This window comes from Akanthomyces muscarius, chromosome 2 (genome assembly GCF_028009165.1).
Source record: "Akanthomyces muscarius strain Ve6 chromosome 2, whole genome shotgun sequence".
NCBI lineage: Eukaryota > Fungi > Ascomycota > Sordariomycetes > Hypocreales > Cordycipitaceae > Akanthomyces > Akanthomyces muscarius.
Genome location: NC_079242.1, coordinates 1,630,900 through 1,644,602, shown reverse-complemented (window position 1 = coordinate 1,644,602; position 13,703 = coordinate 1,630,900). Strand labels below are relative to the sequence as shown.

At 54.0% G+C, this 13,703-nt stretch overlaps 6 protein-coding genes across 6 annotated transcripts; 2 read left to right on the top strand and 4 right to left on the bottom strand.

Moving 5' to 3' along the window:
- Positions 1 to 388: 388 nt before the first annotated feature.
- LMH87_003650 (uncharacterized protein) lies at positions 389 to 2,581 on the top strand (the record flags this gene model as incomplete). Its single annotated transcript, XM_056194754.1, has 6 exons — positions 389 to 430; positions 512 to 1,000; positions 1,055 to 1,106; positions 1,170 to 2,132; positions 2,184 to 2,383; positions 2,435 to 2,581. The coding sequence occupies 6 exons, from the start codon at positions 389 to 391 to the stop codon at positions 2,579 to 2,581; spliced, it is 1,893 nt and encodes a 630-aa protein (XP_056048450.1).
- Positions 2,582 to 3,463: 882 nt separating this feature from the next.
- On the top strand, positions 3,464 to 4,844 carry LMH87_003649 (uncharacterized protein; the record flags this gene model as incomplete). The annotated part of the gene is made up of 2 exons (XM_056194753.1): positions 3,464 to 4,029; positions 4,106 to 4,844. The coding sequence occupies 2 exons, from the start codon at positions 3,464 to 3,466 to the stop codon at positions 4,842 to 4,844; spliced, it is 1,305 nt and encodes a 434-aa protein (XP_056048449.1).
- Positions 4,845 to 5,738: 894 nt separating this feature from the next.
- On the bottom strand, positions 5,739 to 8,775 carry LMH87_003648 (uncharacterized protein; the record flags this gene model as incomplete). The annotated part of the gene is made up of 4 exons (XM_056194751.1): positions 5,739 to 7,502; positions 7,555 to 8,274; positions 8,342 to 8,571; positions 8,643 to 8,775. 4 exons carry the CDS (start codon positions 8,773 to 8,775, stop codon positions 5,739 to 5,741), a joined length of 2,847 nt encoding a protein of 948 aa, XP_056048448.1.
- Positions 8,776 to 9,999: 1,224 nt separating this feature from the next.
- LMH87_003647 (uncharacterized protein) lies at positions 10,000 to 10,481 on the bottom strand (the record flags this gene model as incomplete). The annotated part of the gene is made up of 3 exons (XM_056194750.1): positions 10,000 to 10,241; positions 10,324 to 10,415; positions 10,474 to 10,481. 3 exons carry the CDS (start codon positions 10,479 to 10,481, stop codon positions 10,000 to 10,002), a joined length of 342 nt encoding a protein of 113 aa, XP_056048447.1.
- Positions 10,482 to 11,110: 629 nt separating this feature from the next.
- LMH87_003646 (uncharacterized protein) lies at positions 11,111 to 12,258 on the bottom strand (the record flags this gene model as incomplete). Its single annotated transcript, XM_056194749.1, has 2 exons — positions 11,111 to 11,762; positions 11,828 to 12,258. 2 exons carry the CDS (start codon positions 12,256 to 12,258, stop codon positions 11,111 to 11,113), a joined length of 1,083 nt encoding a protein of 360 aa, XP_056048446.1.
- An 815-nt stretch (positions 12,259 to 13,073) lies between these two features.
- Positions 13,074 to 13,530, bottom strand: LMH87_003645 (uncharacterized protein; the record flags this gene model as incomplete). Its single annotated transcript, XM_056194748.1, has 3 exons — positions 13,074 to 13,214; positions 13,266 to 13,411; positions 13,464 to 13,530. The coding sequence occupies 3 exons, from the start codon at positions 13,528 to 13,530 to the stop codon at positions 13,074 to 13,076; spliced, it is 354 nt and encodes a 117-aa protein (XP_056048445.1).
- Between the last annotated feature and the right edge of the window lie 173 nt (positions 13,531 to 13,703).

Genomic DNA, 13,703 nt, shown 5'->3' with positions numbered 1-13,703 from the left:
TACCAGTAACGGCAGTGACTCCAGGCGACTCCAGTGACTCTATCAGCCCACCCCGAACCTGCACGAGGCTGTCTCCCGGGCTTCTTCCTTTCCTCTTTCGCTCTTCAACAACGCCTCTGCACCCAGCTTGTCACGCCCAATCCGATACTTGCATTTTATTCGCGGCGATTTTGTATTTACGGCAAGGCAGCCGTGCCACATTTCTTGCTCTGGCTTCTTCTTGTTTCTCTTCTTCTTTTATCTATCCCCCTCGCTGAAAGCCTCCCTGCCTTGCCTTGCCTTGATCCCGTCATCTCGACCTTGGCTGCCTAGCTATCCCGGCTTCCATCTGCTGATATAGATTTTTTCCCATATCCTGCCCATTCTTCATCTTGCCCTGCTCTTCACCATGTCGCCTGGTGGCGAAAAGAGCAACCTCAAGCGGCCCCGAGTAAGTCTTTGTGCTCGCGCCGCCCAACTCTTCTTTCTTGGTTTCCTCGTTCGCAACGCTGACCACATCCCCGTCGCAAAGGGCTCGCTGCCGGACGATTCGGCCGAGAGCAAGAAGCCTCGCCGTTCCGACCGCCTCTCTGATGACACCCGCGACGCGCCCAACGGCAAGCCCCACGACAAGACGCCCGTCTCCCGCGACAACCACCTGCCGTCCCCCCTCACTAACGATGCGACGTACGGCTCGACGAGCGATGTCAAGGAGGTCACCCCCACGCCTGTTGGCGCCAAGACGGTCGAGGAGACGACTCCGCGCAAGTCGGACGACAACTACTCGCAGCTGCAGGGCCTCTCGTCGCCTCCCCAGGACACGCAGCCCGTCAGCCAGCTCGTCGACAGGCAGCTCGAGTTCGCCGAGGACGCCCAAGATGAGCACGAAGAGGGCGTCTGGGGCTTCCTCGTTCCGCTAGACGCAAAGTATGGCGATAAGCCCAAGGTTCTCAAGAAGCGATGCGCCTGCCCACCCAACGACTCGATTAAAACGGCCGCTGATGCCGAGACGAACGATAACGTCCGTGAAACTCCACCCGCGATCCATGAAGAGGAGGCTTATGAGCGCACACAGATTGGCGGTATTGCGTCTCGTGGATACCTCATCGGTCGTCATCCTGAATGCGGTAGGTTCTACGTTGGAGCCCCCCTGTTCGGTACTGATGGTTCGGTCTGCTGACAAACTGTAGATATTGTCGTGAGCGAGGGCGTCGTTTCGAACCGACACTGCCTAATCTTTACAGAGAACAACGGCAATGACACGGTTGCAATCATTGAAGATCTATCCAGCAACGGTACATTTGTCAACGAAGCGATTGTTGGCCGTAACCAACGGCGTGAACTCGAAGATGGCGATGAAATTGCCGTCCACGGTCGCGCCAGATTCGTCTTCAAATACCCAAAGAGCCGTCATACCAGCGCATTCCTGCAACAATACACGCTACTCCACAAGCTCGGAAAGGGTCATTTTGCCGAGGTCTACCTGTGCATAGAAAAGTCCACCGGCAAGCGCTTTGCTGTCAAGATTTTCACCAAGACGCCCGGCGTCGAGGAAAAGTCAAAGACCGAGGGTCTGCAACAAGAAATCGGCATGCTCATGGCCGTCAGCCACCCCAACGTGCTGTGTCTCAAGGACACATTTAGCGAACGTGACCGCGTCTATCTCGTTCTTGAACTCGCTCCCGAGGGTGAGCTTTTCAACCATATCGTTGCCAAGTCCAAGCTCAGTGAGGACGAAGCCAGAAAGCTGTTTAAGCAACTGTTCCATGGCATCAAGTACCTTCACGAGCGCAACATTGTGCATCGTGATATCAAACCCGAAAACATCCTTTTGGTTGATAAAGAACTTCATGTGAAGTTGGCAGATTTCGGCCTTGCCAAGATTATTGGCGAGGAGTCCTTCACCACAACGCTCTGCGGCACTCCCAGCTACGTCGCGCCTGAAATTCTTGCTGATTCTAAGCAGCGCAAGTACACAAAGGCTGTCGACATCTGGTCATTAGGTGTTGTGCTCTACATTTGCCTGTGCGGCTTTCCCCCATTCTCTGACGAGCTTTACTCTCGCGACTTTCCCTACACCCTCTCCCAGCAGATTAGGAGCGGTCGCTTCGACTACCCATCGCCATACTGGGACTCCGTCGGCGACCCAGCCTGTAACTAGCCACAAACTCCTCACATTTTACCAAAGCTAACAGTTTCCATAGTGGACCTCATTGATTCCATGCTGATTGTCGACCCTGAGAAGAGATTCACGGTCGACCAGTGCCTTGCCCACCCATGGCTTACACAGCAGCCGATGAGCGTTAATGATAGCACCGGCGGCCTTGTCGGCGGCATTGCTGGTCTCGAGGTCAACCGCAGAACCGCTAAGCGCGAGCGCACCTTGCTGTGTCACTACAATCAGGTGCTTATTCCAGAGCACGTCACAGCCGGCAACGCTAAGAATCCAGTCAAGGTCTTTGTCAATCCCAAGGATCGCGTTATCAACGTCCCTCGCGAGCAAGCACCGTCGGAGCAGCGAGCTCCCGCGGAATTTATGGAGATGGGTGGCAAGGGAGACCAAGTCCTTTACCCGGACAATGCTAAGGGCAAGGGTAAATAAGGAAGTCAACGAGTTGTGACGGTCTAATACGCTGTTTTTGGTGGCTTTTTTTCTTCTGTTACTGTATAGCATCTTTCCAGTTTCGGCCTTTTTCTTGTTTCATTACGCTGTATATAGATATCGGACATTGTTTGCTGCGCTGGGGTTTACACGGACAGAGATGTTAGTACCGTTCTTTGTGGGGTGGCTTTGTCAGCTTGCTGGCTTGGCTCAGTTTTTCCGGTCTGATGTTGGAATGATTCGGAGTACCAAAAGTCTATATTGAACATTGCTACAAATCACGCTGTTTTTTATACTTAAAAAGCTGCGATAGATGGTCTGGTGTTGTAAGTGTAGGAAAGCTGAGACGCGTCATCACGTGCCAAGTCACATGTCTCTTTTGCCTGCCACCGCTCTCGCTTAGCGCCCACACATTAAGACGGCAGAAAATTTGGCGGGGTCTCGCGGCGGAAAGTGCACCACGACAGGCCCAGAAGGCAGCACCAAGCAGAAAGCCCCGCCACAAGGGCTATTCCAATCTGCGCGCAGGTTTATCACATTTTGGTAGCCCAATCCCTCACTGACTCTGTGACTGTGTAATGCTGGGAACAAGTCGACGCTAATAAGACCGCCCACCTTGAACCACGGCTTCTTTTTTTACTGGCCCCTCTGCTGAGTCAACCTCTTGTATCCTCGTGTGTCCAATTTTTCTCACCCCCGCCCCTGCCGTGTGTGTGGCAGAACGAGAAGCCCGCTTGAGCGAATCCCTCCTCCTCCTCCGCCCGTCGAAATCAACCCTGCCAAAACGAGGGCAAAATTTCAACCCACGGCAATTAACCCTCATCGCCAATCCTGATCGAAGACGACGAAAGGAAGCACGCAACCCGCAGAATTTCTGACAATATGCCTGCTGCCAAGAGCGACGCGCAGCCCCAGCTGCTCTTTGTCGATGGCTCCTTTGAGGAGCTCGCCAAAGAAATGGCCGACTACCTCAAGGCCGAGGACGCCAAGCAGCTGCTGAGCGGCGACAAGGCGCCCTCCAAGGAGGAGGTGCTCTCCAAGCTCGTCGCCGCCTCGAGCGCCCTCAACACGGTCCCCGAGAAGGAGTATACCGCCGCCTCGAACCTCATGATCCACCTCGTCCTCCAGTCTGCCGACCCCAAAAAGTACTTGCCCGCGCTTTGCGGCAGCTTTGCCAAGCCCATGAGCAACTCGCCCGTCCACGGCGCCGGCCTCTCCCTCAACGCCCTCTCGACCGTCTTCAACCTGCTCGAGCCCGCCGACCCCATCCGCGCTCGCGTCTTCATGGAGATTCTCAAATTCCTCAAGGCCCACGGCATGTTTGAGAACCTGCGCCACTACCTCGATAAGCTGCCCGAGTGGCTGGATACCTGGGGTGCCGGTGAGGAGATTGAGCGCAAGATTTACGAGGAGGTTGCCGATGTCGCCGCCGAGGCTGGTGAGGAGGGGTACGTTTTATGAATGCGCCGTATATATCGGCGTGTGTGCACTTACAGTCCAGGGGATGCTAACCGTGTTCAATAGCGAAAGCTACGAGTTCCTGCTCAAGGCCCTCCACACGTTCGACGCCGACGACAAGGAAGAGCTCACCTCGGACGACGCCCAAAGACTCTCCCTCCGCGCCGTCAAGCTAGCCATCCTCTCCAACACGTACTTCCTCTTCCAGGACCTCCGCGCCATCCCCTCGATACAGGCTCTCTCCGACAGCCACCCCGTCTACTCACAACTCCTCGACATCTTCGCCGAGCAGGATCTCGAGGACTACAACGACTTCAACGACGAGCACGAGGGCTGGGTCGAGCAGCAGAAGTTCGACAGCGAGAAGCTGCACCGCAAGATGCGCCTCCTGACCTTTGCCAGCCTGGCGGCCGCCACGCCCTCTCGCGAGATTGCCTACGAGAAGATCTGCAAGGCCCTCCAGATCCCGGCCGACGAGGTCGAGAAGTGGACCATTGACGTGGTCCGCGCCGGTCTCGTCGAGGGCAAGCTCTCCCAGCAGCGCCAAATGTTCCTCGTCCACAAGGTCACCTACCGCGTGTTCGGCCAGAAGCAGTACCAGGAGCTCGCCACCCGCGTCGACCACTGGCGCACCACCCTCACCAGTGTCCTCGGCGTCCTGCGCCAGGAGCAGGCCAACGCCAAGACGGCGCGCGAGCGCGAGACCCAGGAGCTAGAGCGCAAGCTGGCCAACACGAACAGTGGCTCGGGCAACCAGGGCGAGCGCCGCCGACAGCAGCGTGAGCGCACCGACAACGATGATTAAACGAAGGACTCTATCTATTTTCATTTTCAGCACAAACTACAAAATCATCATTGGGGGTTGTCGTCTTCTCATGAATCTCTGCCGCGAACGCTACAACAAAAGATCTTGTCGTAACAGGATCACGGTTAAGGAAAAGAAGGGGTGCCGAAGGATATAAAGCGCGTCCTTTTTATGTTTCGGGATGACAATGAAGAATAACGCATACTGACAGGGGGGATGGTTTTCCATCTTCTCGTTTTGGCATGATTGAAACGAAACGGTACGTGGAGAAAGAAGAAGTCATGGGGAGGAAAAGAAGGGTCGATCCGAAGAAAAAGTGTCGACCAAACTACAAAGCTGTTGGGGATCTATTTCAGAATAGAACAAAGTGTGGAAGGATTTTAGAGAGAGGAACTCGTGGGTTCTTTTTATTTGTTTTTAATTTCTCTCTCGGAAGATGGGTTTTTTTTACAGAGCGAATGACTATCAAAAAAAAAAGTTGATAAGAAAAACCTGCTGATCGCGTGATGACTACTTGGATATGGTTTGACGGAAACATGAAGATTCCAAGACAGTTTATATCCTCTGCTGCTTTGACGGACGGGAGTAAATGGGACAGTAAATTAAACACGGTGGATGGGGGAACAGCTGGTCCCAAGATGGCATACATCCGTCCTCTGCTGCTTTGGCAGGAGGTCAAACGCGAGAGCAATTCAAAAAATGCAGTGCGATTTTCGTAGTAATGCTATGTAACCAGCGTGATATCATAGGCCAAAACAACTCATTAATAAACCCAAAGAGAAAAAAAGGACCAAAACACTCTATGGGAAAAGGACAAGGCGCAAGACGATATGCATCCTCCTCTCACTCGTCCATTCATTTACTCGCTCAAAACCCTCCCTCTGTAAGTAAAACTTAATCCGCGAGCACCTCGCGCAGCATGACCAAAAAGTTGTCTTTGAGCTTGTGCACCTCGCTAATCTCGGGCTTGACGGGCTCACCCGCCCTGCGGCGGAGGGTATGCTGCTGCTTCTGGCGGCGGCGGCGCTCCGCCTCAATCGGGTCCATCTCGTCTTCTGCTTCCGCTTCCAGCTCGTCTTCCGAGTCTTCTTCGTGAAAGTTGTTAAAGTCTTCAACATCTGCGCTATCCAGCCCAAAGTCGGAGACGTCAAAGCTCAATCCACCTACCAAACTGCCGCCCATGCCACCACCGGCCGTGTTGGACTCGGCAGCCATCTTTTGTCGCGTCTTATCATTGTGCCACTTCTTGCGGGCTTCTTGCCATGCAATAAGCGCATTGACTTCGTCTATAGCCTTCTCCTTCTCAATAGCGCCTGCGCTGACGCCGCCTTCAAAGAGGGCATTGACGTTGAGCTTGCCATTCTTAGGGCCCTTGCGCAGGAACTCGAGGATCCCTTCAATCCACCCCATGAGCTGAGTGAAGAGTCCGTTGTCGTGCGTGTGAACCTCGTGGACAAACTTGTAAAAGTTGTGCTCGTGGCGCTGGCAGAGGTCGATAAACGCCTGCACCGTCTGATTCGGGTCAGCCGACGCATCTTGCTCGCGACACTTATCCACGGTCTGGATAATGTCATCAAAGAAGACAGCAAAGTCTGACACGCTGTTGTAGACATTGGCCGATTTGTAGACGCGGACGAGCGGCTCGTAGAAAATAGTGAACAAGTCGCGGAAGAGCTGCAGCGTGACAGGCTCTTCAACGAGGTTCAGCATCATAGCCTTGTCACGCTGGCGGGTGCACAGCTTGAGCAGCTGCTTAAGGTGGGAGAAGAGCTCGGCGCCCTGTTTGAGCTCCTCATCAACGTTCTCCACGGCATTGTTGAAGGCGACGTAGGCATTGAAGAGGCGCTGGACCTGCGGTCCCGTCAGCTCAGGCTCCAGCTGATCCGAGCGCAAAATAGTGACGACGAGATCCATGTTCTCGCTCTCCGCCTCTTGGCGGATGGCAATCTTAATGTGCTCCTCGGCCTTTGTATAACGCTGCAGCTTCTCCGAAAAGACGGGGTCACCAATCTTGGCGTTGAGGGTGTCGATGGATTTCTGGAAGCTCTTGATTCCGTCATTCAGGGTCAGAGAAAAGATGCGCTGCAGCAAGGAGCGCGTGCCAAAGGGCTGCGCCATGAAGACATCCAGGATCCCCGACATGACGGCGGCCGGGTTGGCAATGCGAATCACATTCTTGATGATGCTATATGGCACCAGAGAGTGGATTCTGCGTGCCTGCGCAAACACTTCTGGAGAGTTGTCCTCGGCCAGGAACAGATGGTAGATGACGGCAGCGACTTCGATGCGTAGCCACTCGGCAAACTTGCGATACTGTATGCTAAGATCTCCGATCGTCTTCTTCTCCTTGATTTCCTTGAAGAGCATAGTGAGACCGTTGCGCTCGACAATATCACGTCGGAACTGTTCCATGTATTCGTCGAGCTCCGCTGCACGTTTACGAGCAATTTCGTAAAAGTTCTTTTGCTCCTCAACACGCTTCTCGTCCAGAGCCTTGCGACGGACAATGTCCTCCACATCTTCGTCAGTTGGTGTTATGGAGTCCGCCGTCAAGAAATGCTCCATGGCAGCGGTGTTAGCTACTTGCGGGTTATGTAACATAGAACGAATGAAGGATCGCAGGGAAATTCGCTGCCGTTCGCGACCAAGGACAACAGTCTGAGACAGAATTAGTGGTTGGCTTCGCTTCAAGCATTATACTGTTACATACCTCTCCATTAGGAGCAGAGTTTGGAGAAGCGCCACCCGGGGCGTGTCGCCCGTCCGAGGATAGGCGAGGTGAACTGCCGTTTCTGGAAACAGTTGACCGAAGAGAGTTGGCTCTTTGGTGGCCAGCCGGAGACAGTCTCGCAGAGGGCGCATCAGGCTCAGTAGAAAGGCGAGTCATCCGCGTCGACACAGTGGACACACTAGCTCCATCATCGGAATCGTCACCGCCGCCGCCAAACGCGGACATGATAGTCGACGCCGTGGAGTTGGACTTGTTTTTCTTAGGCAGTGAGGGAAGAGAGCGGCCGGGCAGCTCAGTGCGGATGCGCTTGTGCAGACGAGCAAAGTCACCATAGCGGCGAGCTACAAAGTGCTCGAGCTCGCCCTTCTTCTTGACGCGCAGAATAAACTCGGAGTGCTTGTGCTGGCGAATATTGCGCTTGATTGAGACGGTGCGCACGGCGGCAACATTTACGTCCCAACCGTTGATATAATTGCCCTCGGGAATCGTGTGCATTACACCAGTGTCAATGGCACTGGCGTCGACAATTTCGATTTCCGAGAATCGGATGCGCTCCTCGAAGCCGGAGGAAGTGCCAATTCCAGAGACCATCATGAGCTCAACCATCTTTTGTGCTTTGATTGCGAGCTTTCTGCGCTTTGTCTCTTCGAGGCGGTCTTCGGAGGAGGAAATGTGCTTGGTTGCAAAGGATTCCAGAAACTATGCGGGCAGAGATATGTCAGCGCCGAGATCCTAAGCAGTAGACGATGGAGTGATAGAGACGTACAACTTGTAGCTTGTCTTGCCAGAATTCCTTTTCGCGAGCCTTGTCAAGAAAGGGAAAGTCGCGGACATGATGGACAAAGATGTATCGCAGAAGGGGCAGCTCGGATTCCTGCGGGGAGACCTCGCCGTGTTCGGATCGAAACGGGGCGCCAAAGCGCTGGAGGGCTGTAGGTGAGTTGAGCTCGTTTATTTCGTATATGCTCTGCTCGGCCATGAGCTCGCGCTTGAGGTCTGAGTGCATAGAGTGTCAGTACATGGGCAAAGGACTGGTTATGCGGAGGAGGCGAGCTTGAGCTACTAACAATGTTCCTGCTTTCCCGTGAGGGTCTGTCCCTCGGGAGGCTGGTCGGACGATTTTGTCTTGGTCATTTTCAGGGGCGCACCATCCTCGCCGGCGGTAGCCTCGACGAATGTGTCTTGGTTGTCAGCGGCCATGGCTGAACGTGGCACTGTTCTTCGTAGGTTCGGGAATTGGTGATAACGATAACACACGGTCTCGCTCCCGCGTCACCAATATTTCGTTAATTTGGAGTGTTTATACGCGCTGTTCAGTGGCCAATGGTTCGAAAAGAAGTCAAAAAGTCGTAGGAAATCCCGGAGTCAGGTCAGAGGAGAAAGTGCGCAAATGACGGCAGCTTGGTTCGTAGCTTATTCCAGCAAACGACAAACTGGCGACAGGTGGGTATCAAGGTCGGTAGGTGCATGCAAAGAGGGACGATGAAGCAAAGGTAGCCGGGGGAAGCGAAGCCAGTAGGATAAAATGGACGGTGAGGGAAAAGAGAGGCCCGGGTTTGACTTCTTTTTTTTTCCGGTCAGCGGCTTCTTGGAAAAGTCTTCGAGGGGAAAAGCTCGGTGATGAGGCGGCGAACTGGAGCGTAGTAATAAGCTGGGGAAAGCTCGTAGTCTCTGACGGCACCTGCCACAGCGCCTGCTCTGCTCAGCCCGAGGTGCCCCTCACTGCTGTGGCTGGGTTTTTTTTACTGCTTTGCCATTGCGGCGGTTACAGCGGGGATGAGGGGCGGCTTCGGCCAACTGCGCCCGCTGTATTGCTTCTGCTCTTAGGTACCTAGTCAGTAGCCTTTTTGTCGATGCCAATGCTTGGTTTTTGCGTATTTCATCATTGACCTGTGCCCTTTTTCTTCTGGGCCATTTTCTCATGCTAAAAGCATGCTTGAAATCCCGCTGGAAGAATTTTCGTATTTAATTTCTGGTTAATTTCTAGCATTGGATTTGCAGAGCCCATCGTGATCCTCTCTCCCCTCCCTCCTTCGCTTCTCGGCTGCACATGGCCGTGGTCATCCACAGCCGAATACCTGCCTATGACGTCCTACAGCGGCTGTAGCGGCCAGTCACAACGGCTGTATCATCTCCAAGCCCCTTTGTGTAATACTTATATTGCCTGGCCCCAAATACCTGCATGACATGTTGCGGTCTGTTCGTCTCGTAGGGAATACCCAAGAAGTCAACCTAATTACCGTCGGAGCAAATCCGACCCCCATCCCGAGCAAATGCCCCAAGCATATCTCTTCCTGCTACCTACCTAGTCGCTTCTCGCTCGGGCAACGTGCTCCATTGCCAGGCTCAGCTTGCTCGGAACAGACTCCGACGCGGTCCCAGCCGGACTACTACCTTGCAGCACCAACTCGCCAGACCCCGGACTCATGGTTTTTCCTCACGACCATCAGAAGACGACAGATGAAACTCAAATGTATTGCTTCTTGCTCTTTCCCATCGGCGAACGTGAGTTGATGGGGCATGTAGCCCTGTGGCGAGGCCGCTGGCGAGGCCCAGCGTACGCGCCCTTGGCACCGAGGCAGTGCGCCGGCCGCCTTCAAAGACTGGGGTAGGATTATAATGTGGTCCATGTTGCTTGTTTTTGTGATTCCCGTCTTCATTTTGCACTGCCGTACCATTTTTAGCACGGCAATGTTAGTTACTTTTGGGTTGTACAAGTCATACGACCAACCAAAACCAAAAACGTACCAGCTTGTGTTGCCTTGTCCAATACACAATCGGGCGACGCCGAGCTGTCGATTGGTGTTGCGTCAACCAATTTGACATCCCATGACAAGTCTCTGCATGGTTCTTGGCTCTAATACAGTATTGTGGCCCTTCCATGTATTATTCCACTACCGAGGCATTTTAGAAGTAATGCCAATAGTATTTGCAATCCTAAAATAAGGGGTGCTGTGAGGGACGAATGAGAGCATCATCAAGTTGTCATACATAGCCCTAGTACCTCATACTGCACTTTAATCGCTCGCAGTACATCACTTTGTAACGGGCCTGTCGTTGGGTAGTTGGAAATTTTTCGATTAAGTTGTTCAAATACAAAGGGGTATAATACGCAATGTTTAGTGGCCCAACAAGGCCCGCGGCAAAGGTCCAGACCTCGGACTCATTTCCGCCACAAGAAAGACAGATTACGCTTCATGCAAGATCCGACGAAACAAAAAAAAATTAGACGTGATTTCCCCACATGCCGTCTGAAACGGCCTTCCAAGATGCTTTGCTGGCATCATTTGGAAGCTCCAGCTCAGCTCCGCCGTGGCAGTGGCAGTGGCCCAGCGCGTGACGTTTCGCTGCAGCCCCGTTTGCGCCCTCATGCAGCCAGCTCGGTGTTGCCGAAAGAGCTGACTTCGCCCAGGCGCCAAACACTTGCAACAAGCAGCGGAGCTACCAATGTCGAATGATGTTACTCTTCTTGGCATCGTCATTTCCCAACGAGGGAATTGGGCATGGTTCAGACGAATCTGGGCATCTCCTTTTCTCAGAGCTCATCAAATGCACGCAGACGATCCGTTCCCCGTGCAGGCGTCTTCCACAGGATCCTCGTCTGGGCTTCTGTGCCTTCCGGTCCTGGCGGTTGTCTCGAGTCGGAAGCGTTGAAGGGTTCGAGGATTGAAATGGCGCGCCCCAGCTCGTCCGTCGGCCCGGCACCCGCCGCCCGCGGGCCGTGCGCCGAGCTGCTCACCGTCCATAATAGGACAATCAGGACCAGCACCGCGACCGACATGACGGACCAGATAATCTTGAGCCTGCGCCGCGTTCGCTCCTGCCACTGGCGGTCCGCCCGCTCCCACTTCTCGATCCGCTGCCGCACCGTCTCGACCCGGTCGCTCAGCGACTTGACCTTGGCGCGCCCCTTGTCGATGCGCTTCTGCAGCGATGTCACTTTGGTCTGGTGGTTCTGAAAGTGGCCCATGGCACCCAGCTGCGTCGCAATCTGGTTCTCCAGCCCGCGGGAGTCCTTTTCAAACGTATCATGTATACTATGCGATGTCTCGGCAAGCCCCTTGAGCGACGTAATGGTAGAGTGTAGGGCGCTCATCTTTTCGAGGACAGCGTAGTAGGCATCGTCGAGTTGCCGAGAGGCATTGGCCGAAAAGTCATTAAGCTCGACGAGTGATTGTGTCAGCGTTCTGTACCATGCGTTAGCTGTTGTCCGTCGCCGTACCTGGCCGTTCTTCCCAGTCCATATACGTACTCAGTATTGCCAGCGATCGTCGCCTGGTTCTGCCGCAGCTGGGCATTGCTGCTCCTCGTCGAGCTCGCCTTTTGCTCCCCCTCTTTAGCTTTGGTCTCCTTGGCAAGGGGTGGCGCCATTTGTGGGTTGAGCGCGCTGCCTCGTCTACTCTGGTCAGGGCTCATGGCAGGTGAGAAGTTGTTGCTGCGCGGCATGTCGAGGGACATGCGAGCAACTCCGCCTGGGGCCAGAGACGCCTGACGGGGATGCCGGATGCTGCTACTGCCTGCACCGCCGCTGCCCTCATCGTGATTGCCGTTGCCTAGGCGGTCTTTCCTGGCGCGGCTTGACTTGCCAGGGGATGTAAACTCGGACAGCGATCGTTTGATCTGGTGGCGTCGGGTCGGCGACGTTGTTGTCTGCGGCGAGGCGATACCGTTTGTGCCGGACATGTCTTGTCTTATCCTGGAGTCCAATTCTCACAGCATATGCGTGGCCCGAAGCCCCAGATACAGGGGTTACCCAGTGCAGATTATTGTCTCGTGTTGTTTTTCGATAGTTAGTTGCGCTCCTTGTTGGCAAGGTTTGTTCTTGGTAAGGAAAAAGGTCTTGGTTCGGCAAGGCGGAGCTTGCGCGCCAGTAGCTCAGCTGCCCAGGAATCCAAGTGACCTCCGCCCCCGCCTGCCGGCGGCCATGCACCATCGTCTCATGTCTTCACATGCCAAAGCAGCTATAGCTGTCTCAGCCCAGCGATAATCACATACAAAGCAGGCTCGGGCAATTTAAAAACTAGCATGAAACGGTCGTCGTCAATGGGGAAGTCCTCAAGATTGGAATTTCTATTTTTAATCGTCGCGTTTCTTATTGTTCATTCCGAAGCGCCCCAAAATTTGATGCAGAACATGCCTAACGCCCGCCTTTTGTGTTTGCCCATGTATTGTATGTATGTACGTGTCATGTCAGAATAAAACGAGAAGACAAGAAAAACTCCCATAGTCGTCCGGAATGTATCGTAATGTTAAATCACGCCTTGAGCCGCGCATTTTCGTGGTTTTGCAGAAATCAAGTCCCCATATTCGCTCCGTAGCACCGCTCAAATGAAGTATATCTTGCGACTGTGACGATCTCGAAATCACAGGTATACCTCTCCGCAAGCAATAATTTATCGAGAATCCAGGTTCATTGTGGGGACGGGCGTGCTTCTGAAAATGGATTTGTCGCTGCATCAGCGATGCGTGTCTGGTCAAGTGCTCTCCAGCGGTCTCGCTCAAGAACTGATGAGCTTGTTGCGCTTCTCCTTGCGCTTGAGGCGCTCGACACGCTTCTTGTGCATCTTTTCGGCCAACTTCTCGTATCGCTCCTTTTCGGCCTTCTTGGCTCGCTTCTCGCGGATCGCATCAACCTTGCGCTGCGGGGCGTTAGTCATGGGCGGTCATCAATTACCGATGCTTCACCGTACCTGACGCGCTTCCTTCTTCTCTGTCTTCATCTCGTTCTCTTTGGCCTTCATCTGAGTCATGAGCGCACGCTCCTTAGTGCGCTTCTCGTAGGTTGTGAGGCCTGCGGTCGGGCGAAAAGCCTTTTTGGGTGCATGCCACTGCTTGCCTGTCCACCGGGTCAGTATTGGAGCACTCAGACGCACTCGCCAGAGACATACCATTCTTTCGCATGCCCAGGGGCTTCTCAGCCTGGGTCACTTCGGACAGTGAGGTAGGTTCCGTCATGTTTATGTGGTTATTGGGCTGCTTGGATCGAATCTGTGGCGGATCACTACCTGCGCAAACATGGTCCAAGCCATCTTATTTTTTTTCTGCCGCCTGATAAGCCATCTTGCAGGGACCACTCGCGCAACGAGGAAAGGCGGTGTGGAGAGCCACTTGCGCAGTACACTTCGATG